The 21,597-nt window shown below is 50.7% G+C and overlaps 1 protein-coding gene across 4 annotated transcripts in view; it reads right to left on the bottom strand.

Moving 5' to 3' along the window:
• LOC117901930 (mucin-2) overlaps positions 1 to 21,597 on the bottom strand; it is a 63,331-nt gene that overhangs the window by 5,459 nt on the left and 36,275 nt on the right. For 3 of the 4 annotated variants that reach the window (XR_004649346.1, XM_034812902.1, XM_034812922.1), the window contains exons 2-3: positions 189 to 1,203; positions 15 to 128 (exon numbers count right to left, since the gene is read on the bottom strand). Coding sequence is in view for 3 of the 4 variants with exons in the window: in XM_034812902.1 (XP_034668793.1) it covers positions 15 to 128; positions 189 to 470 (396 nt within the window). In the remaining variant the exon portion in view is untranslated. Of the gene's footprint in view, positions 1 to 14; positions 129 to 188; positions 1,216 to 21,597 lie in introns of those variants that run through there. The other variant, XM_034812910.1, reaches the window with a different exon arrangement.

Below are 21,597 nucleotides of genomic sequence, written 5' to 3'. Positions count from 1 at the left end.
GAGCGGTGGATTACCTCTAGTTTCGGGCACTTGCTGAAGATCACGCAGTTGGGCTGGCAGACATAGTAGTACTCCTGCTGGTCGGGATGCGGCTTAATGCCCAAATAGTTCTTCGAGCAACGATTGTTCTGCAGGATGGAACAGAATGGTGAGTGGGGATGCCAAAGCTCCTCCCTGATTTCACTTACATAATCGATTCGAACTGGTATGCCGCCGCCGGGGAAGGGCTTGTAGACGCCATAGACACTATCGTAGTAGCTGCCCGGTGGACTGAACACTGGCGGTGGCGCCTGGTAGCCGTAACCGTAGGGCGCCTGGTAGGCATACGGCTGTCCATAGTACCCGTTGGGCAGCAGCGAATGGGGCGGCGGGCCGCCGGAGTAGCCGTTCGGCACTTGACGGATCGAGCGACTGTTCACCAGGGTGAACAGAGCCGCAAGCAGCAGCAGCAGCCAGATGGAGTGCGTCATGGCGGGTCGCTTCACTTCACTTCACTTTCACTTCCACTTGGCGAGGGTTGAGGGTTTTGGCTAATCTTGATGTGGACCACGAACACGAACTAAACTTATCGCACTACGACTGGGGACATCTGACGAACGAGCACACGTTTCCGGCCTCTGCAAACTGTCTATTCCTGCAGGTGTTCCTTGCTATTTTGTTGGTCCTTTGGTGCTGCGACCGCGCTTACCTCTCGTCAGACAATGTTGGCTTAGAGCGGGGCAGACGCGCTTAAATGGTCTCTGGAGTGCGCTCGCTTTCGAGAATGTTGCATAACTTAAATGCCAATGGGCCGCGCCGTGATTTAAGTACAAGAAATGTTTGCCGGCCGAGACACAGCGAGCGCATTGCAGAAGCTAGAGCAAAAACAAAGACACAGCCCCGACCCGTTGCTCTCTGGCTGCATGGTCTGTAGTCTGGGGTCTAGCTAGCGGTGCTCTCCCCACGTGCCCCACAGACCGGAAGAGGGCCCCCGAGCTGCGATATCAGGGCCGTGCACTGCTCGCTCCGCAAGGCATGACAATATCATTTTGCGATGAGCGTGAGAGCGAGAGACGGAGAGACTGCAGCTACTTCCGTCCCGGAGATGGGTCGATGTCGATGCTTTCTTATTGCGTTCATCTGGCATGAGTAATCGGTTCTAGACGTGATCAATGGAGCTGCCCAATGCGGAACCAATGCAATGCACAGTCTGCAATCCACAGTCTGCAACGATAAGAAAGAAAATGTAAACATCTGTCAATGCAATCAGTGGACAAAAATAATGAAAATCCGGTGACAGAATAACCAGCAGAAAATAGGTTCCGATGAGGGAGTCGGCACCACCAAAATAATGCAGTTGCCGATGCAAAAATGCAGATGGAAATCGAGATTCAGATGGAGATGGGCTGCCGCCCCCGCCCTGCAATTTGCAGCCCAAGGTTCCAAGCCCACCAAGTAACCCGCCCAATCCAATCCGTAATTGTTTACGATTCTTTCACGTATTTTGCGACGGGCTGAGTTACGCACCAAAATATTTTGACGATTCGTGCGTCATTTAACACGTTCGCACTCTGCGCCCGGAAAGGCACGAATTTTTGGGTGGGCGATGCACTGCTCTCTGCTCCACTGCGGCTGCATAACACTCTGACCGCCCACGTTAGGGAAAAAAGGGTCTGTCTCCACGTAAGAACCTGCAATCTCGGGCACGTACCCACATGTAACTCATAGCCAAAAACAAGCCGATAAATCGAATTTGGTGTGGACTTGTGGCATGTCCGTGCAAACAATAAGAATGTTCCAAGCCAAGCTCCTGGCCAACAATTTCTTTCGCAACTTTAATCAATGAGCAATGAAAAATATACATAAACATTGTACCCACCAGGTAATCAAATCGAAAGCTAATCTGCAGATACGTGCTTCAAGAGCAGCTAAAGAGTACTTGGGCTTATCATGGTAACAATCTGGCTAAACACTTTCAAACATTTGCCATCTACAATGCCAGAGATATGGCTAATGTTTGTGCATTAGCTGTCGCATCTTGCATTCGCGTATGATGTGTTTGCACCTGACCATCGACACATAATCGCTTTATTCTAGTGGGGGATACCACACGGGCAAGTATCACACCATCCGCGTGCGAAAACATCTGTCTTGTATTTCCGGCTCTTGGCTGCGCTTACAGACATATGCGCCACGATGTGGCCAACAATCGCTCGATTCTTCTTGGTGGCTGGGGTGTGGTGTGGGGTGGGCCATCACATAATCTTACTGAATACGTGATATCCGAGCGATAGCCGAATTTCGAGCTATCTCGTTGTCATCGACAATAGACAAGATCAACATTAATCAAATGCCGAACCGCTGATTGCTCTTATCTGTCCGAATGCCATTGCATTCTTCATGATTCTCAGGAATTCCCACGTTGCAGAAATAGAGATAAATGTATGTACGTCCAGATGTGGGAGAGAGGCCCGACGGTGGGTGCGTCAGGGTCTAGATATGCCGACGAAAAGTCTGCAATTCTATGTTTGAAGCATCAATTGGGAAATATATTGAGGCATGGGATGGAAAATCACTCACAAGAAGCCGTTACAATTGCATGTGAACGGTGTGCAATTTTTTTTAATATTCATTTTAATTGTGCGATTTTTGTTGTGAGGTTAAAACAAATCTCAGCTGCCATTCGCCTTGGTTGTGCAGATGCAAAATTATTTTCTGTGGTTCCATTTATCCTCATTTCCTTTTTCTAATGTTTACTTTTGTATTTTTAATTAAAGAGTGCTAAGAGTGGTTCATTTCGACTATTTTATAACCATTTTTCCATTTAAAACTTGGCAAAAAAAACATTGAAAAATGTGAAATGGGGAAAAATAAAATTCAATGCCAACAATTCATAAGCTCATAAATTTTCACGATGCAGAGAGAAGATTTTTCGCTCAAAAAGAGTCATGAAGAAAGCGGAGAAAGTAAACAAATTCCCATAGAATTCTGTCACTTGCATAGCTACTACACAGAGATGCGGATAAGCCACAGAATCATAAAAACAATTCCGACGAGTGCCGGTTACAGAATACGGCAACCTTCGAACGTTTTTGGCTATCAAAAATGTTGATATTCTGAAATCGGAGAAGCCTACGAGTGGAATTTCTACATGCTTTCACATGCATTCTGCATGGAGCGATCGCTGCTGACGTCGCTGCCGCCTGCGTCGAAGAGGGCGAGCGAGAGAGCGAGAGAGGGAGAGACTGAGCTCAAGCTTTGAGCTTTGAGTTGCGGGTTTGAAACTTCGCTGGCGATCGAGAACTCAACAGAGTCCAAAACCCTAAAAGCTTCGAGCGAAAGCTTCAATAACTTATTGGCGGGAGCGTTAACAGGCAATCACCCAGCCACCCACGATCCCGTGCCCTGCGTAGAGAAGGAAGCTGTGGCGGCAGGACATGGCCAGGCCCTTGTGTTGGAGTCTCTTAACTAACGAACTATTCACGTAAGAGAGCGCCAAAGTAAATCCAGCCAAGAGGCTGGGCACCACATCCTGCCTCCCCCTTCTTCTTCCTTCTGCCAACAGAAAAGCAGAAAAAGTTGAGCAAAGTTCGCTCCGAGGAGAGGGACAAAAAAGTAAAGTAGCATCCAGCCAAAGAGAAGAAAAATGTTTCCCAGCAGAGGGGTGGCTGCGAGTGGGATTGGGATTGGGATTGGGGAGGCGTGGGAGAAGATCCAGCGACCAAAATAAACAGTAGCAGTCGCAGCAGCAGAATCTCTGCCAAGCCAAAGCTGGAACAGGAGCAGCAGCAGCAGCAGCAGCAGCAGCAGCAGCACAAGCAACAACAACAACAAAGCGAAAGGGAAAATGAACCAACAAAAATGGCGAAGAAAACGAGACGAAAACAACGAAAAGGAGCCTCGTCGTGTGCGATGGTATTAGTATTGGCGTCGGCATCGGCGTCGGCGTTGGCGTTGGCGTTGACGTCAGCGCTCTCTGTGTGTGCGTGTGTGTTTGTGTTGTGTGTGTGTGAGTGCGTGCGACTGCTACGTCCCCTTGTGGGTTGCCCATCCAAGACTTTCACTCTCGTTGCGTTGGCGTCGTTTTTCCTTCAGCTCTCACAAACGCCAACGTCGACAGCAGCCTCGGCATCGACGTCAGGTTTTTCTTTTGCAGCTGTCATGCTATGAGGCATGGGGCATGGGGCATGTGGCATGTGGCATGGGTCGACTACAACAAGAAGAAGTGCTCCCAAGCAAACGCTAGAAAAAAGCATGCAAAAGTGCGACAAAACTGATAAATTTCCACGCCAAAACGCAGGCCAGCAAACAACGACAAAAAAAGGCAACAGAGATCAAGGCAGCGACGTTTCAAGGCTGCCTGGGAAACAGGGGCAAAGGTAACAGGTAAATGTGCTGCAGGAGCAGGGAGAACAGGAGCGACCTTGAGCGTCCATTCTTTGGCTGTGGGGGACCGAGACCGAGGCCGAGGCCGAGGCCGAGGCTGAAACTGGGCCCGGGCTTGACTGATGCCAGACGTCATGCTCTGTATGTGGTAACAAAAGCGCCGCTTGGTCGTGTCCTGCCCAGTCTGTGGGCTGTGGGCAGTGGTAGGAATAGTTCTAATTATCCCAACAGCTGAGACAGTTCAAAGTTCACAGGATGGGGGACATACGCATATGGGGAAACCACCTGTAAGCCAAGGTCTCCAGCCAACACTGACCACCATTCAGACCCAGGCATAGATTAGGCCATGAAACAGTCACTGGTGGGTGGCACACACCCCCACACCCTGCTGCTCCTGTATCCTGCGTCTTCGTCTCCGTCTCTGTCTCTGCGCTTCCCTGCCCACAAATGGGAATTTTTCTCGCGTTTAGCTTTTCTCTTTTGCTTCTTTCTCTTCGAGCTCGGAGTCTGTCGCTGCTCTCAACAGGTTGCAACTTGCTTGGCCTCAAAGTCCTGCTGTGTGGCGCTGTGTGGCGCTGTGTGTGTGTGTGTGCGTCGTCCTTGTCTATCACGGAGGTGCTGCCGAGTTGCTCAGGTGCCATGCTGTGTGCTTTAAGGCAGCTTTAATATGGCTCCCAGTGACCTTGAGGACCGGGCTAAGGCTAAGGCTAAGCGATGCTGTTGCTGCTGCTGCTGCTGCTGCTGCTTCCATGGCAGCAGTCAAGCAGTCACCCCCTCGCCACCCGTGACACGGAGTCTCCAGCTGTCTGCCTCAGTAATCCTGGCAACCAGACACATCATATGTGTGTGTGTGTGTGTGCGTGTGTGTGCGTGTGTGCGTGGCGCGTGTCCTTATGTGAATGTCGTTGTCACGGTTACGGGCACCAACAAATCGTGTGGAATACGTTGCCGACTGACTGGCTCCTGCTCTCCTGCTCCTGCTCCTGCTCCTAATTCGGGCTATCCTGGTGCTGGACCTTGGCCCTTGTTTGTCGCCTGTTGAGCCCTCAAGACGTTTCACCGTCTATAGGTCAGGCTAGAGCGGTTCCGATACTGTCAGTCGGTGGTTGGTCCTTGCTTAAAGGCTCGCCTGATTTATGGGACGCTATCGACCATCGACTCGAGCAGCGACTTTTGCTGTTTGATGTCTTAATCGAAGGGAAGAGCATGAAACGGCCACAGGGGACAGGGGGCAGGGGGCAGCTCCTTCCAGCTAGATGCCACTGCAGTTTCTCTGTCCCTGGGCAAAACCGGTTTTTGGCCAGGCAAACTGCATTCAGTCCCCGTCTCTCTGCCTCTGCCTCTGCCTCTGAGAGGACGATTTGAAAAACGAAGCGCATTAGCGAGCTCAGAAATTGGGCCCAAAGCGAAAACGAAATCGGCCTCAGATGTGGAAGGGAACGGGGCAACGGGCAGGGGAATGGAGCTGAGAGTCGAGCACTTGGTGGCTCAAGTATTAAATTGCAGCGACCTACATAGAAAGCTCCGAAGATCGAGAGCAGCAGTGGCATGGGGCGGTGGCATGGGGCACGTACCTTCTCCCTTCCCCTTCCCCTACTTTTGAGTCGAGTGAAGTCCAAGTGCAGCTTGAGATCGAGTCGAAGTCGAAGTCGAAGCTGAGCTTTCGGCTGCCGCGTTGCACATGCGCCTAAAACGTGGCCTGGACTGGGCTGCTGGCTGCTGGCTGCTGTCCCTGGACACAAATGTTACGCTGATGGGCCGCTGCGGCAAACGCAACGCGGTACGCGGCGGAACTAACAAAACTTGTTCCGTGGAGGGATCAGCAGTCCCTCCATCCATCCATTCGCTTCCAATGATGTTGCACAAACCGGTTAGCGCACTCTCGAGTGTGCGGCTAGCATTTGATTGAAGTTTCCAGCCCCGAAATCGGCAACGGGTGGCAACGGGGGGCCACGGAGAATAGGTGAGAGGAGGAGCCAGCATGGAGGCAGAATTGTAAGTGCTGCAAGTGGAGTGGGAGCGGAGCGCTTTCCCACTTGAAAATCAAATAAAGTTCTCTTCGGGAAGGGCAGCAAATTGACTAAGAAATGGCTCAGGGCACACGCACACGAATAGCGATACAGCCACTAAGTCCTTCGTCCTGTTTGCGTGTGGGTTTTATTTTGCTATCACCCTTAAGTGTTTATCATGTAAAACACCAAGAAAACATGTCAAACATGCCAAATATGCATGACCTACAAATTATGCCAATGCGACGACACCACCCGGGCGCAAACACACACACACACACACACACACACACACATGGGTGGTGCTGGGGTCAGGGGAATAACCAGAAATCAGGGATTACCAGCGGACGACAGGCGACGACAGCGACAACAACAAAGAAGGAGCAGCGCTCGCCCGCTATCAGACAGACCCAAACCCTGACACACAACCCACAGACACAGGGACACAGGGACGCAGGGGGGGCAAAGACAAGATGCTGTGGCAAGAAAGTCAGGAGAGCGCTCTCCCCTCGCACACGAACCAAAGACCAAGGACCAAAGACCGCCTTGACCCCAGCCTGGAGCGTGTGAATCACTTTTGTGGTCATGTGTGGGTGTTAGTGGATGTGTGTGTGTGTGTGTGTGTGTGTGGCTAGCGTGTATCCTGAATGTCCTGGTGGTGGTTGGGGGGGGTTGAGCATTCAAATTAAGCAATAACACAGGGAGCAAAAGCAAAAGCAAAAGCAGCCAATGGGTAGACAAGTTGATGGAATAAACCTCAGCCTGGGACACCAACGATACCCCGCGCCGTCCCCCTGTTGCTCCACCAACCGCTGGCCCTCACCCCCCTGGACTGGACTGGCCCGGCCCAGCCGAGAGAAATGAAACCACGTCAAAGGAAGTCATAATTGGAAATTACACACATAATCATCAGCAGGCCAAAAGCCATGAATGAAAAGCAAACCACACACACACACACACAGGAATGGCAGGGGGGGAGGGGGGTGGAAGGAAGTGGGCAGGGAGCACACACTTAGACAGCTTTTGCCCAAAGACAGACCCACACTGCGGCACTCCCCCTCACTGGCTCACTGGCTGCCTGGCTGCCTGGGCCATGTCCTTGGCCCATGAATTTATTAGAAATTCAAGAGTGAAACTCTCGGATTTTCTTCACACTCGTCGCCCGGCACGTCGTAGATTGACTGACCCACAAATGTGTTTAGCTTGTGGGCGCCATGAGGGATGGGATGATGAGAATGAGGCTGAGGCTGGTCCTTGGGTAAGGGTTGCCCTCGGCCCTCGGGTTGCGTCGTGCGTCAAACAATTTCACTCTTGGGTAAGTTTCCCAACGTAGCGCATGATGTGGCTTTTAAATGCTGGAGCTGGTCTCCACCCCCTCTCCTCCCTGCAGTGCAGTGGGTAAAGGGTAGCGGGGTAGCGTCTCCCAGGTATCATGTGAATTAATTAGCAAGGCGCCAACTTCTTCAAGGATCCATCCCGCAGGTCTCTCTCTCTGTGTGTGCGTGTGTGTCCCAAGGAGGCGGAAATTAACCCTAAAATGATTTGAACGCTCGCCCCTTGTCCCTGCTGACATACGGTCTCTGCACCCCGCATCCCTGACAACCGGGTCCAAGTTTTTATGGGGTGTCCGGTTGCCGTTATCCGAACAAGAACCGGAAGCCAAGTCAAACGAAGGCGGCTGTCCGCAAATTAGCATGATATGCATGTGTGTGTGTGTGCATGTGTGTGTGTGTGTGTGGCAGGGCTAGCGGGGCAGCGATTAGGCCCATCAAAGGATTAGGACGGCACGGGACAGAGCTGGAAGGGTTTCCCTTGTGCGACAAACACACAGGAAGGCAGGCAGGCAGGCAGGCTGGCAGGAGGAGGTCAGAGGTTGAGAAGTTTTTGACACGCAATTACCCGATTCAATCCGGCCTCATGCCCTCATGTGTGTGCGTGTGTGTGGTAGGACAGGTCCTGCTGCTGCCAGAACGGGGTGGTTAATATCATTTTAAGTGATTTTATGATGAATTTTCTGCCCTAAAATCTAGCTCATTTGCAGGCAGACGATAGACAGACACACACACACGACAGGCAGGCAGGCACACGCCCATCAACAACTTCATCATCATTAACACCCAAACTCTGGTGTTGGCTCTAACTCGTCCTGTTCCGGACACCCCATCCCATCCCGCTGCTGGGCTTTTCTGTGGCTTTTGTTGGGTGGGCAAAAGTTTTTGTAGTGTGAAAATTTCACAGCAATTTTACGACGTGTATGGGGCGGTACTTAAGTGGTTTGCCTCTTGGCGGCACTTCTAAGCCATTCCCATTCCCATTGCCACTCCCATTCCCACTCTGCAAGCTACAAGCAAAACATTCTCTAGCCTGCATCCTGCCCGTTCCTGCTCTATTAGGCAGACACACATATGGGAGTATGTGTGTGTGAGAGAGTGTTGATTTTTGTGGCATTTAAGCCTTTTTGAACTTTGAACTTCTCGGCATTTCTGATGGGATAATAGAGTGGTGCTTTGGTTGCTGTTTCTGTTGCTTCCTGCTGCCGCCTGCCGCTTGCCGCTTACGGGTTTGGGTTTGGGTTTTTCGGTTTTGGGTTTGGGTTTGGGTTTTGGGTTCCTCGTTGGTAGTTTTGTGAATTGTTTTACCAGTTTGGAAGCAGTTTGTCGCTTGCTTATTTTACGGCCTTGTGGGCGATGGTTGGGGGATTGTGGGTTGTGGGTTGTGGGGCGGTGTGTGACGAATCATTTAATGCCCATAATCCCGCTGCTCCTAGTCCCGTACGTGGCTGTTGTCCTCGTCGTGTTGATGATGTTGTTAGAGTGCCAGAGTGCCGTCTAAATTGGCGGTTAGCCAGAAGCGTGATTGATAATGAATATAACATTCTGCGGGGTGCAAAGTTCACCAAAGATTCGAGCTGAAGCTGGAGTTTCCCACGGAGGCCTTGAAGCTGACATTCGCACTCATAGAAGAGATCCAGATCCAAGCCAGAGAAGGCCTCTGCGAATGCCGAGAGTGCATTGATCCCCAGAAGCCCAAAAACTAAGATTTTATTCTGTGCTGAATTCTGAGAGGAGCGAGTGAGACAGAGAGAGAGCCCATTACCAGCCCTTCCCATGGATCAGCTGCAGTATTAGAGTCTCCCTGGCTGGGTGTGTGTGTGTCACAGTCCAGGTTCCAGGTTCCAGGTTCCATCTTCCAGATTGCAGTCCCAGTCGTAGTCACATTCCGAATCAGTGCTGGAGTCACAGGCTGCCTGCCTGGCTGCTTCTCTTTGTACAGTCTTCCCCAAAGGCAGGGCAGAGCTGTGCTAGGGCCTGTTCCTGGACAGAGAGAGGGTTGCTGGTGCGGGTGCGGGTGCGGGGCAGCTAACGAGCGTTGAACCAGCAGCAGGGTAGAGACGGAGAGAGACAGAGAGACAGACAGAGCGAGAGAGGAACAGTCAGCGATCTATGTAATGCAAACGACAAAGCGCTCTGAGCGCAGCAGAGCGGCAGCAGCTACGAAATGACTCAGTGAAAAGAGACACAAACAGAGAGAGAGAAGGGGAGAGAACAAGGGAGAACGAGTGCAAGAGAGCGCACCATTTTTTGGCAAAACTTTTTTGGCAAAAATTACTCAGCCAAAGCGGCCGAACAACAAAATAACGAAGCTTGACGAAGATCGTCTCTCGCTCTCTCTCCCGCTCTCTCTCTCTCTCTCTCTCTTTCGGCCTTTCGGCCTTTCGATGCATGTGGAAAGAGGGGAAGGGTAGCCCATAGTTTGAAATGTGCATATACTCACACACACACACACACACACACACACACACGCAAAAAGCCCCCGATTCGAAGTCAGAGTCGCTGCCGCTGCCGCTGCCGCTGCCGCCGTCGCTGTCGTCTCTCTCTCGCTCTCTCTCTCTCCAGGCTACTTCCTAAATTTTGTGTGTTGTGCCCTCGCTAGGTCGCTGAGCTGCGATCGTTATATTAATGCATACACACATACATATGCAGTGCCTTGTGTGTGTGTGTGTGTGTGTGTGCGAAACCTCAAAAAAGTTGCATTGAAGCCGTTAACCTCGGCCGCGCGCGTTCGTCGCCCGAGTTTGTTTTTGGAAATTATAAACGCTTCGCCTCATTCCCATTGCCATGCACACCAAGAGTCCGATCCCCGAAACTTAGTACAGCCGCTGCGCTGCGTAGTTTGTAGAAGGGGCAATGGAATATTGTAGATATGTGGCGGCAGGGGCAGGGGCAGTGGCAGGGGCAGGGGCAGTGGCAGTGGCAGGGGCTGGCAGATAGTGAAGTCATTTGCCGAAATTGCGAGGCAGAGGCAACACACAAGCAACACATGTGAGCCAGCAGCAGCGCATCACTTTTAGACCCATGCAATGCCACACACACACACACACACACACACACACACACACTCGCATGTGGTGCATGTGATCGTGAGTGGCACTAAAAATTACACAAAAATTACGCAAAAATAAAACAGCAACGAAATACAGCAACAGAAACAAAGCAAAGCCCCCAAAAAAACACAAACTTGTTCGAGGTCTCAAAAAAACAAAACAACAAAAACACACACACGCACACACACACACGCACACACGCAGAGCGAAGAAAGAAGATTTGTGGGTTTGCAATTTTTGGCACACACAAACGAGTTTCGGGCATGCAACTGCCCTGCACCGACGCCCCTGTCCCCCCAGGGAGCAGCAGCAACGGCAGAGATCCCTTGTGGTGGTTGAGCAATTTGCGCACAGCTTTCTATGGCTTGGCATGGGGCCCAGTAGAAGCTGTAGCTGAAGCTGAAGCTGAAGATGGAGCGCTGGAGCACGGGGGGCGCCGAGCCGCAAGAGCTGCTTGCCCTTAAATCATGTAAGATCGATCGGTGAGTGTGTTTGTGTTTGTGTTTCTCTGTCTCTCTGTCTCTCTGTGTGGATGCATTCTTCAGGTTTTGTGCCCGTGGCAATGGGAGACCGTAGAAAGTTTTTGGGTGCTTTGTGTGTCGCATTTGCTGTGGCGGCGCATCATCATGAGATCGGGATTTGTTTTTGCCACTCACTCGCGACGATTTCTCTTTTTGGCCTTTAGCCCCAAAAGCAAAACAAAGAGAAGGCAGTTTCCATGGGGATCTCTTTGTGTTTCTCGACTCTCCAGCTCCCAGCTCCCATGGATGGTGTCCCGGTGTCCCGGTGTCCAGTGGCAGTGGCGGTTGCCTGGACAGTTGCAATTGCATCTCACCTGGCTAACGGAATCAATTAAAAACGTTTATGCTAATTTTTTGTGGTCCAGGCATTTTTCATTAAGACCAGAGTAAACACACAAAAAACGAAACGCAGGAGCAGCCAAAGCGCCACAAAAACATAGGGAAAAAATCATTAAAAAGGAAACAACAAGAACCGAATGGAGTAGGGACCAGGAAATGGATCCTGAACGTGAATCAGGATATGGTCGTGGCAGTGGTCGTGGGCGTGGGCGTGGCACGGCAGGTTAATGTGGGGACGAGGCTCTGTAAGCTCTTTTCGGGAGCTCCGATTAAAGGGCGCCCCAAGGGGGGGGCCTGGGCCTGGGCTTGGGACACTCCATCCACGCATGGCTCTAGCATTACATTATATTTTTAACATTTTAAAAATGGCTGCCTTTTTTCAGCACACGCACCCACACACACACACACGCACACACACACACACACACACATGTATTGATCAATATAAGTACATGAATGAATATATATCCGTGCAGCATGGGGAGCTTGGGGTGGCGCTTGGGGTGGAGGGAAGCGCGAAAAAAATGCACAAAAAGTTGCACAAAAATCAAAATAAATAACTGCGCGTAGGCATAACAATTTATTGTTTATATAAAAGCCCAATATACAAACACACACACACGCAGTATGGGGAGAAAAAAATTGCAAAAAAATTGCAAAAGAAGAAAATAAAATAAAAATAAATAGGAAATGGAAATGGTTGCTGCCTGCGTCCGTCGCGTTAACGTTAATGTAATCCAAAGGTATAGATAAACACCCAGTCCAGGGCAGGCAAATCGTTGGAAATTGCCAGATGCGGCGATGGTTTGGCGGTGGAAGAGGGGCCAGGCGGCAGGGGGCAGTCGGCAGTGGGCAGTCAGCAGAGCACAATCCTTCATGTAAGGCCGGCTTCCTGGCTGCCGCCACTGCTCCTCCCTTGCACGCTAATGCCCAAAATCAAATGCGCACTCACGTAGGCAGCGGCGACAGTCGCTGGCCGTGGGCAGGGGCAGTGGATCAGCCCAGTGGCATGAGAGAGTGAGACAAAAGGAAGCTAGAGAAGAGCTTACGCACTTTGTCGCGGTCCAATGCCTCTCACTCTCTCCCGCTGACCTTCTAGCTCTCTCTCTCTCCCACTCTCTCTCTCCCACTCTCTCTCTCTATCTCTATTTTGCTTGCCTGCAGCTCATTTTCATAATACGCACACACACGCATCGCAGTATGTGCCACGCGGCGTATGTGTAATTTGTCCAGCGGATCCAGCCCACCCACCGACACATCACAGCACATCACACCTACCCCCGCCCCACGCTCAACGCAGAAAACAAGCAAAACAAAAAGTGAAAACACAACACAAAATAAGTTGCAAAAAAAAATGATGTCAGTGGAGAAAACGAGCAAAACAAAACAGCAAAAACCCGAAACGCAAAAAGAGGAAAAATGAACCAAATAAAATGCAGCTGTATGCGTGTGTGCGTGTGCGTGTGTGTGTGATTAACAAAAATGCAATGGCCTCATGGCGGACAGCATATCCGGCCTATACACCACCCCACCACCCACTCACACCCCTAGTTGCAATCGCATCCCCCTGGGTGGCTGCTGCTGCATTTGCATTTTATTTTCGTGCGTGCGATGCAATTGGGCGGACGATGGGGACTGGCGCGGACTGGGGTGGCCAGCGCCAGGCAGTGGGGGCAGTGGGGGCAGTAGGCGTGCCACGGGCGTGGGCTGGACCTGAGCGTGCATCCTGTGCTCCAGTCTGTCTCTGTGTGTGTGTATGGCCGAGCCATGTACAAAGTTTCGGTCATTTTTTCATCATTATTATTAAACTTTTTTTGCATTTATTTTTTGACTTTTTTTCGTTTGTTTTTGTTTTTTTTTTTTTGTCTGCCGAGTCCTTTTTTTGCGCACATTATGTATTTACACGCACATAGAGCCGGCAGAGAGTGGGCATGGGAGGGAGGGAGGGAGAGAAAGAGAGAGAGTGAGGGTTGGAGCGACAGAGTGAAGCATGTCGTTGATGTTAATGTGATATTTGGGAGCTGTTGCTGTTGCTGTTGCTGTTGCATTACCGTTACTGGCATTTCGGTCCCCAATCGAGTACATAGACCATCGAGCACACACAACTGCCCCTTGCCAGATGACGGGCAGCTGGGCAAGGAGCTAGCTCCACGTTGCTCGACTCTTCCAGAATCAGCGCACACAATGGGCTGCAATCTGCCTTCAAAAAGTCGCTGCAGCACCGCACGACTCCAGCCCCAGCAACGCCCTCTCAGGGGGTGACCAATATGTCTACACACACAATAGGCAAAATGCATTGCACATCGAAGAGTCAGAGTCAGGTCGGAGTCGGAGTCGGGGGACCCAAAAATGATAAAACAAAAAAATTAAATGAAAGCTGAAACGAGCGAGAACTCAAACGCATTTCAGACCAACTCCCCGCCCCACTCCCCACTTGCCGCGCTGTCATTTGGGACAAAACAAAGAAGAACATGTTTACTTTTTTGTATTCCCAACCGAGTATACCCTTTCGTGGGGTGCATCTGTCCGCTGTGATCATGGACTAATTGGAATTACTTTTGCTGCAAAGAGCATGCAGTCTTCGCCCTGTTGCTGATGCTGGGCTGTAGGGCTGTGGGGCTGTGGGGAAGGGATGCCTTTGAATGCACTTGAATCAGTTGAATGCGTGCTGCTGCTGCTGCTGCTGTTGCTGATAAATTGCCACAAATTTTTCGGTTAAAAGTGCAGAATTTGTTTGCTTTTTGCAGGCAATTAACAATAATTTATGGCACAGCGAGCCGCCGATGCCTGGCCATGGATGATTTTCGATGATTTTGATAGCGGGAATTCCTCCATGTGTAACCACGATGGGACTGTGCCAGAGTCGGGCTCTGCCTGTACCTGCTTGGATCTCATCATCCCTCAGCTGTGCTGTTCCTGTTCCTGTTCCTGCCGGAGGCAATCAACAAGTTGGGTGGCAACTGGACACAAATCTGCAGCCATTGGCATGCCCTTTTATTGTGATATTTTCACTAGTTTTCAATTACTAAATCGGCTAGAATTGGATAATTATAAATTGCAAACATTAGTCAGACAGTTTCTGTGTTTGTGTGGAAGAGGGAGAAGCGGAGTCTCCATATATTGATGCATTGCCACACTCACACTCACACTCACACACTTCTACGCCTCACACAAACTCTCGTGAATGCAAATTGAGCCGCGCTCTAGGCCTATTAAACAAACATATTACGTGCCCTCGCATTCACACATGCACTCACCCGCTCCCTCTCTCTCTCTCTTGCACTCCCACTCCCACTCCCACTCAGACCCTCTCTCCGGCTGCTGGTTGGACTGCTCACACTCGTGGCCAGCGACGCCCGAAAGTAGGCAGCACAAAAATCCACAAGCTGCACTCCCGCGCGCGTATATAGCAAATTCCTAACTGTGCGTGTGTGTGTCTCTCTGTCTCTCTCTCTCTCTCGTTGCATGTGTGTGTGTGTGGAACCGATTTTAGCGCATTTTTATATAATTTCCACTTTGTTGCCTCGCGCGCGCATTTATTTATTTTGGTTGTTTTGTCCTGGTTTCTTTTTTTATGTTTGAATTGCTGTCGCTGTCGCTGCTGATGCTGCTGCTGCTGCTGCTGCTGCTGCAGCTGCTGCCCGCGACCTTGCCGCACCACACCCGCCTACTGCCTGCATTAACTGCAGTTGCAGTTGCATTCAGACAGAGCAGCGCTGCAGCCTCTGTCGCTGCAGTTGCATTTTTATAATATTTGGTTGCATTTTTTGTGTCTTTTTTTTTCGTGTGTGTTGCCTACAAAAAACGCCCATAACTGGTCGACTGGTCAAATGGTCGGCTCGTACTCGTCGGATGCGTGCGTGTGGTGTGGCCTTTTTTCGGGGGTTGTTTTGCTCACACACACACACACGCACACACACGTACGCACCGACAGATGCATTCGGCTGCTGCTGCTGCTGCAACGCACGCAAAAAAACGTACTGCAAAAAAGAATAAAAAATACGGGGAATGGCACTCGCACTCGTGTGCGTCACTCGTTCGATTTCCGTTGACTTATTTTTTAATTTTATTGGCAACACGCACACACACATACACACACACACACACACACGACGTCAGCGTCGCTGGCAGCGCTGTTGGGGCAATAGATGCGGGGGATGGGTATGGCGCCCACTTGTGCATCTGCATTCAATGTCATTGCGTTGGCAGCCGGCCGGCCGGCTTTCCCCCACCACCGACTCGCCCATTAAGTAGGCCTTACAGGGAACAGCAGGGTAGGACACAGGACACAGGACAGAGGATGTGCCAGAGCAGCAGCAGCAGCAGCAGCGGCAGCGGCGCGATGTCCGCGGTTCGGGCTTTGGGTTTTGTTTTGTGTTGCCTACTTTTTGTGCGCGTGCATTTTATTTTTTGACTCTTTTTTAGTCCTTTTGCTGCTGCACGGCTTTGCTTTTTTACAGTTTTGTTGTTCCTGCTATTCTTTTTTGTGTGTGTGTGTTTTTTTTTTATTTGGGCCGGAGAATGCGTGCGGCATGGCAGTGCGTGCGTCAGAGCGAGGCGGCTGCAGTCCATCGCCTGGCTCGCTTTTTGCTTTCTTTTTTTGTTTTTTGTTTTTTGTTAGCTCCACTCCACCGCGAGTTTGTCCTGCCCCCATCCTGAGGCAGCTCCTGCCCCGTCCAACCCACTCTGTTGCTGCTGCTTTTCGTTTCTTTTTTCTTCTTTCTTCTTTGTTTTGCACTTTTTGGCACTTTCCCATTATGTGCTTCGTTTTGCGTGACTGCGACTTTTTGATAGGCCTACACGGGCGTCGCTTATTTTTTGGGGGGATATTTTGAAAGGTTTTTGCCTATGTGCAGCGGCAGAGGCATCAGCAGTGGCAGCAACTGCGGGCGGTGTTCTATGTGGAGTGGACGCGTCTGTCTGTGCGGCAGCGGTGCGTATACGTAATGCATTATATGCATTTTTGTTTGGTTTTGCTTTTGTTTTAACTTCTTCTTCTTTTTTTTGAGTCTAGGCACAGCTCTCTGCGTGTGTGCGTGTGAGCGTGTAAGTGTGCGTTCGCATGGGTTGTCCTTAACTAAATAAATATAATGAGAGGCACAGTGGCACGAAAGCAGCCGAAACCAGCAACAGCAACAGCAGCAGCAACAGAAATATTAATGAAGAAGGAAACTTTGATGGCTAAACACCAACTTTGATGTACTAAAGCTAAGGGAATCGTTTGCCAGACTCTTTGCCATCTGAATGCAGAAATCACGCAATGATCGACACATATTCCTGCATCAGGCTGGGGGTGTTCCTGTCTATTGCTAGACAACTTTCACTAGCAAGCAGATGGGCTGTCTACAATCCATCTCTAGGCTATGCTCAGCTCCGATCCATGCCAACGAAGGTGTAAATGCAGTTTCAGAGCCCGCTTCTGTGGTGCTCTCTGTGGCAACCATTTACCGCTGTGCTTGGCCCACTGCACTGCCAGCAAGCATGGCTGTGGCATGGGACAGTGGGGGGGCAGGCTGTATCTTAGCAAAAAAAAAAGAAAAAATAAATAATAAAAAATAAACGAAAAATGTACAATAAAAGCGTCGAACTTTTTTCCCATTTGAAATTGCATTTTTGTTAGTTTTTACTTTTTGTTTCGCATATATTTTATATAAATATCTATATGTCTATGTGTCGGCGTTGCACGGCGGCAGCAGAGCAGCGTCCACAATGCACCACACGCATTGCCAGCAGCCAGCAGCCTGCAACACTGCAACACTGCCACTGCCACTGCAACTGGTGTTTGTGCATTATTTCTATATAAACGAATATAATATAAAAAGGTTGCTGCATTTCGTTGTTTTCCTTTGCTTGCCTTTCCTTTCCTTTTTTTTTTGCTGGCTTGCATTTTTTTGCATCCACGCAGCAGTCGGCAGCGACGCGGGCAGCGCATAGCAGTCAATCGCATGGGCCGAAAAAGGACGAAAGCGTCGCTCATTTGCCACGCATTCATTGCTGTCCCTCTGAGTGTGTGTGCGTGTGTGTGTGTGTGCGTGTGTGCGTGTGTGCATGGGGTGCATGATGGATGGAGGGGGTGACGTTGGGGGTAAGGGCGGGCGGGCAAAGTGCACACATATTTTTATAGGGTTTCGATTGCATTTTTTCACTTTTATTGCCCCTTTTTTTTCGCCAATTTTTGTATGCTCCACATGTGTGTGTGTGTGTGTGTGTGTGTGTGTGAGTGAGTGTGTGTGTGTGTGTGCTTGGGATACGCTTTGCTGCTGCTTTCCCTCCCTGCTGCCACATGCCTCATGCCCCATGCCCTTCTTGCACATGACGTGCATGCGCTGCCAGTTTTTGGTTTTTTTTTTATATTTTCAATGTTTTTCCTTTTTTTTCGTTTTTTGTGTGAGATTTTTTAAGTTCTTTTTTTTGTGTTGTCTTGTTGTTGTTGTTGTTTTTTTGCAGTTTGTTTTGGGCAGATTTTTATTTTTCGGCGACCAGTCCCGGCGAATCGACCGACAGAGACAGACAGCGAATGCGAAGGAGGCAAAAAGAACGAAAGAGAGAGAGCGAGCGTGCGAGGGTGCGAGCGAGAGCGGGCGATAGGGAGTGAACGGGATGGAGTGAATGTTGCAGGAGGAGCAGCAGGAGCTTGACCAGCTCCATCCAGCAGCAGTAGGGGTAGTCATCGCAGTCCCATTCCATTCCATTCCATTCCATGTGTGTGTGTGTGTGTGTGTGTGTGTGTGGCCTGGAGAAATGTGTGGCGTGCTGATGATGACGATGATGATGACGCTGGCCGGGTCGGGTCGGGCCTCATTATGGAGTCGCCTGCATATTATGTGCAGGCCGTGCGGTGCAGCGGCTCAGAACCGACTTTGCCGTTGGAGCATTGACAACTGCAGGCCGTCACACACACACACGCACACACACGCACACATACACATGCAAGCACGCACTTACCACCATCACATACATATGTGTAAACAGAAACACACGCTTACGGACAAACGGCGGAGATAGATAGAAGTAGCCGCCGCCGTTGCCGCCGTTGCCGCCGCAGCACCACCAAAATTCTGCCGAAGCCTGCGACGACGTCGACGCTGATCTCAAAAAACACATTTTCTGGGCAACATTATTCCTCGTATGCCACGGATCCATTTAGATGAACATCAGTTAGCTATCGGATTGGACGTGCGTCGTACCGACACCAACAGCCAACAGCCACAAGCCAACAGCCAACAGCCAAAACTAAAACCCTCCCAGTCAAAGTCCAAGTCGAACCCAAGTCAAAGGGCAAAAACAAAAGCCACACAGTGCAGTGCTAATTCCAGGACACCGCAGGACACGCAACAATCTCGCGGCGAGTCGAGCGCCACAGCCAGTGCAATGCCAGAGACAATCTGCCGCAGCCCACAGTGGAGCGTGGAGCGAGCAGCGTGAACCCCAACCAGTGCCCCAAACAAAAAAACGCCCACGAGAAACGACATTTTTTGTTCAAGTGCCAAGAAAACTGAATTTTTTCCAAGTGCTCAACGAACCACAGACATCCAGCCGAGATCCCAAATCAAACTAAATCCAATCGAAAGCCAAACAAACAAAAAAACAAGTTCCCAAGGAGTCCAAACAGACATTGACCCCAAAAAGTGCATCCAATCCGACCGAATCCGACTCCAAAGCCCATAGAGAGATCAACAAAATCGACAGCTGGAGAATCTTAGAGAGATTGGACCAGTCCCGACCCACATCCGCCAGGTAGGTGCTGAATCAATCACTTATTTTGCATGCCCCAAGAGGGCGGGCAGCCACCTAATCCGTGGCCAAAGACCCACGCGGGGGGGGAGCTCATGTTTGGCGTCAGAAATTACAAAGTTATAACAACAATAACCCCAGAGGAAGCAAAACATTTACTTTATCGTTTTTAACACTTGGCAACGTTTTGTGTCGCAAAACGGAAAAATGAATCCACGCGAATCCGCACAAAGGGGAAGCCAAAGGATGCATGCCACAGCAGGAGCAGCAGCAGCCGGAGCAGCAGCCGGAGCATGCAACAAAAATAGCCAACTAAAACGGCGCTTAACACACACACACACACCCCGGCCCCCCCGCCACCGCTCTATGGCTGCATGGCTGCATGGCTGCCCCTAAATGCAGCCGCCACGAGGCATAGACACAGACACACACTCGCACTTGGGGGTGCAACAAAAAAGGCAAAAAATGCAAACACAGACAAAGTCAACAAAGTTTGCCAGCGACACGACACGGATGTAGATGTAGATGTAGTTGTAGATGTGTGTGGATGTGGCAACTGGGAACTGGTTGGGGGGCGGGCTGGGGGCAGTCCTGGATGTCCAGGAGTCAATTGTCCAACTGCCACTCGACTCTAGCATCTAAATGGTTCATCGCGGAGCGTTTAAAGTTTGTCGATTCGAGCAGGGAACAGCAGGCCGCCGCAGGCAATCAGCCACCAGCAGGGGGAACAAAACACAGGACACAGGACGCAGGACGCAGGACACAGTGCAGTGGTGCACCACTAATGTTCGCCATTTAATATCAATTTGCATGCCACACGCTCTAAATCGCTGCTTATTAATTAAGCGTCGCGCATTTAATGAAATGCACTGGACAGCTGGGTGGGGAGGGGAGGGGAGGGGCTGCATGTTGCATGTTGCACATGTCCCAGAAGCAGGATAGTGGCCTGCAGGTTCCCCCCCAACGAGTGCACTGGATCCGCTCCGATGAGCCTCACTCTCTCCTGCTTTCCCTCTCTTTGCCGCTGTCTTTCTCTTTGCATGAAATTTCACTTCCTACTTTGGGAATATCTGCCCAAAAGTCCACCCAACCCCCTGCCCCGTTGCCGATGCCCCAAAACCAGTCCAGTTCCCCCTTCCCCCTTCTCCCTTCCCACTTATTCCGATCGCAACGAAGCGAACAAATTCCAAAGAAAATTTCACGCCGTCTCTCTCCTTCTGCCTCTCTCTCTCTCTGTCAAATTGGGGACTGCAATTTTTGGTTTTTAGGCAAAGAGCAAAAGTTTTTGGAGAGCGGTTCAATGACCCAAACAACAAAACACAGAGCCACACACACACGCACACACGCACACACACACAAAAGTGGAATCCAAACAAAATCCCAAAAAACCACAAAAACCAAAACAACTGCAAAAGACTCGACAGATTCTTACGGCTGCTCGCTCTCTCTCGCTCTCTCCCACTCTCAGTGTGTGTGCGAGCGAAAGAGGGTAAAAGAGAGAGAGAGAGAGCGAGAGAGCGAGCGAGAGATTGCAGTTGCCAAAAAAGTGCAGAGCTGCGATCAGCGAAGGGTAGAGAGCGAAGGAGGAGCAAAGAGGAGAACACTCATGCAAAGATGACGACGACGATCCCCACTCGAGCGACGCGCTCCAACGTACACAAGAAATCCACAAAACCCGAAACCGAATCACGCACACACACACAGACACACGCACACACACACGAACACACAAGCGCCTGCACGCACACATGTGCGAAAAATATCAAATAGCAAATTACTCATGCGTCGAGAAGGGGCAGGGGGGACAGGGGGAGTCAGAAGTGGTTAAGGGGAGCGAAGAAAGAAAGGGCAGGGGGGGGGGGCGGATTGGGGAAGATCTACCCCAAGGTTCGCTGCAGCAGCAGCAGCAGGAGCTGCAGTGCTGGAGACGCTGCAAATCGTTTGCTCTCTTCCGTCAGCGCTCAACTAATTCCGCAGGATGATCGGCTGCATGTGCAGGCAGCGGCAACATATGGCGCACACACTCAACTCCTGCGCCTTCCCCTGCTCCTTGGGTGCTGTGATTGAGGCCGTTGCCGTGGTGGACTGTCATTAAAGTAATTACTAAGTATCCGCCACATGGAGAGAGCCTCGATTGACTCGTTGTATCGCCGTGCTCTCATCCCCCCTGTCCCGCCATTAGATGTGTTTCCCCCCCACCCCGGGCAACCCTACTTAAGGGCTTTGTTTTAGTTCTTTTTTGGGT

This window comes from Drosophila subobscura, chromosome A, assembly GCF_008121235.1.
Source record: "Drosophila subobscura isolate 14011-0131.10 chromosome A, UCBerk_Dsub_1.0, whole genome shotgun sequence".
NCBI classification, from domain to species: domain Eukaryota; kingdom Metazoa; phylum Arthropoda; class Insecta; order Diptera; family Drosophilidae; genus Drosophila; species Drosophila subobscura.
The sequence above is the reverse complement of the archived record's forward strand: the minus strand, read 5'-3'. Positions and strand labels throughout refer to the sequence as shown.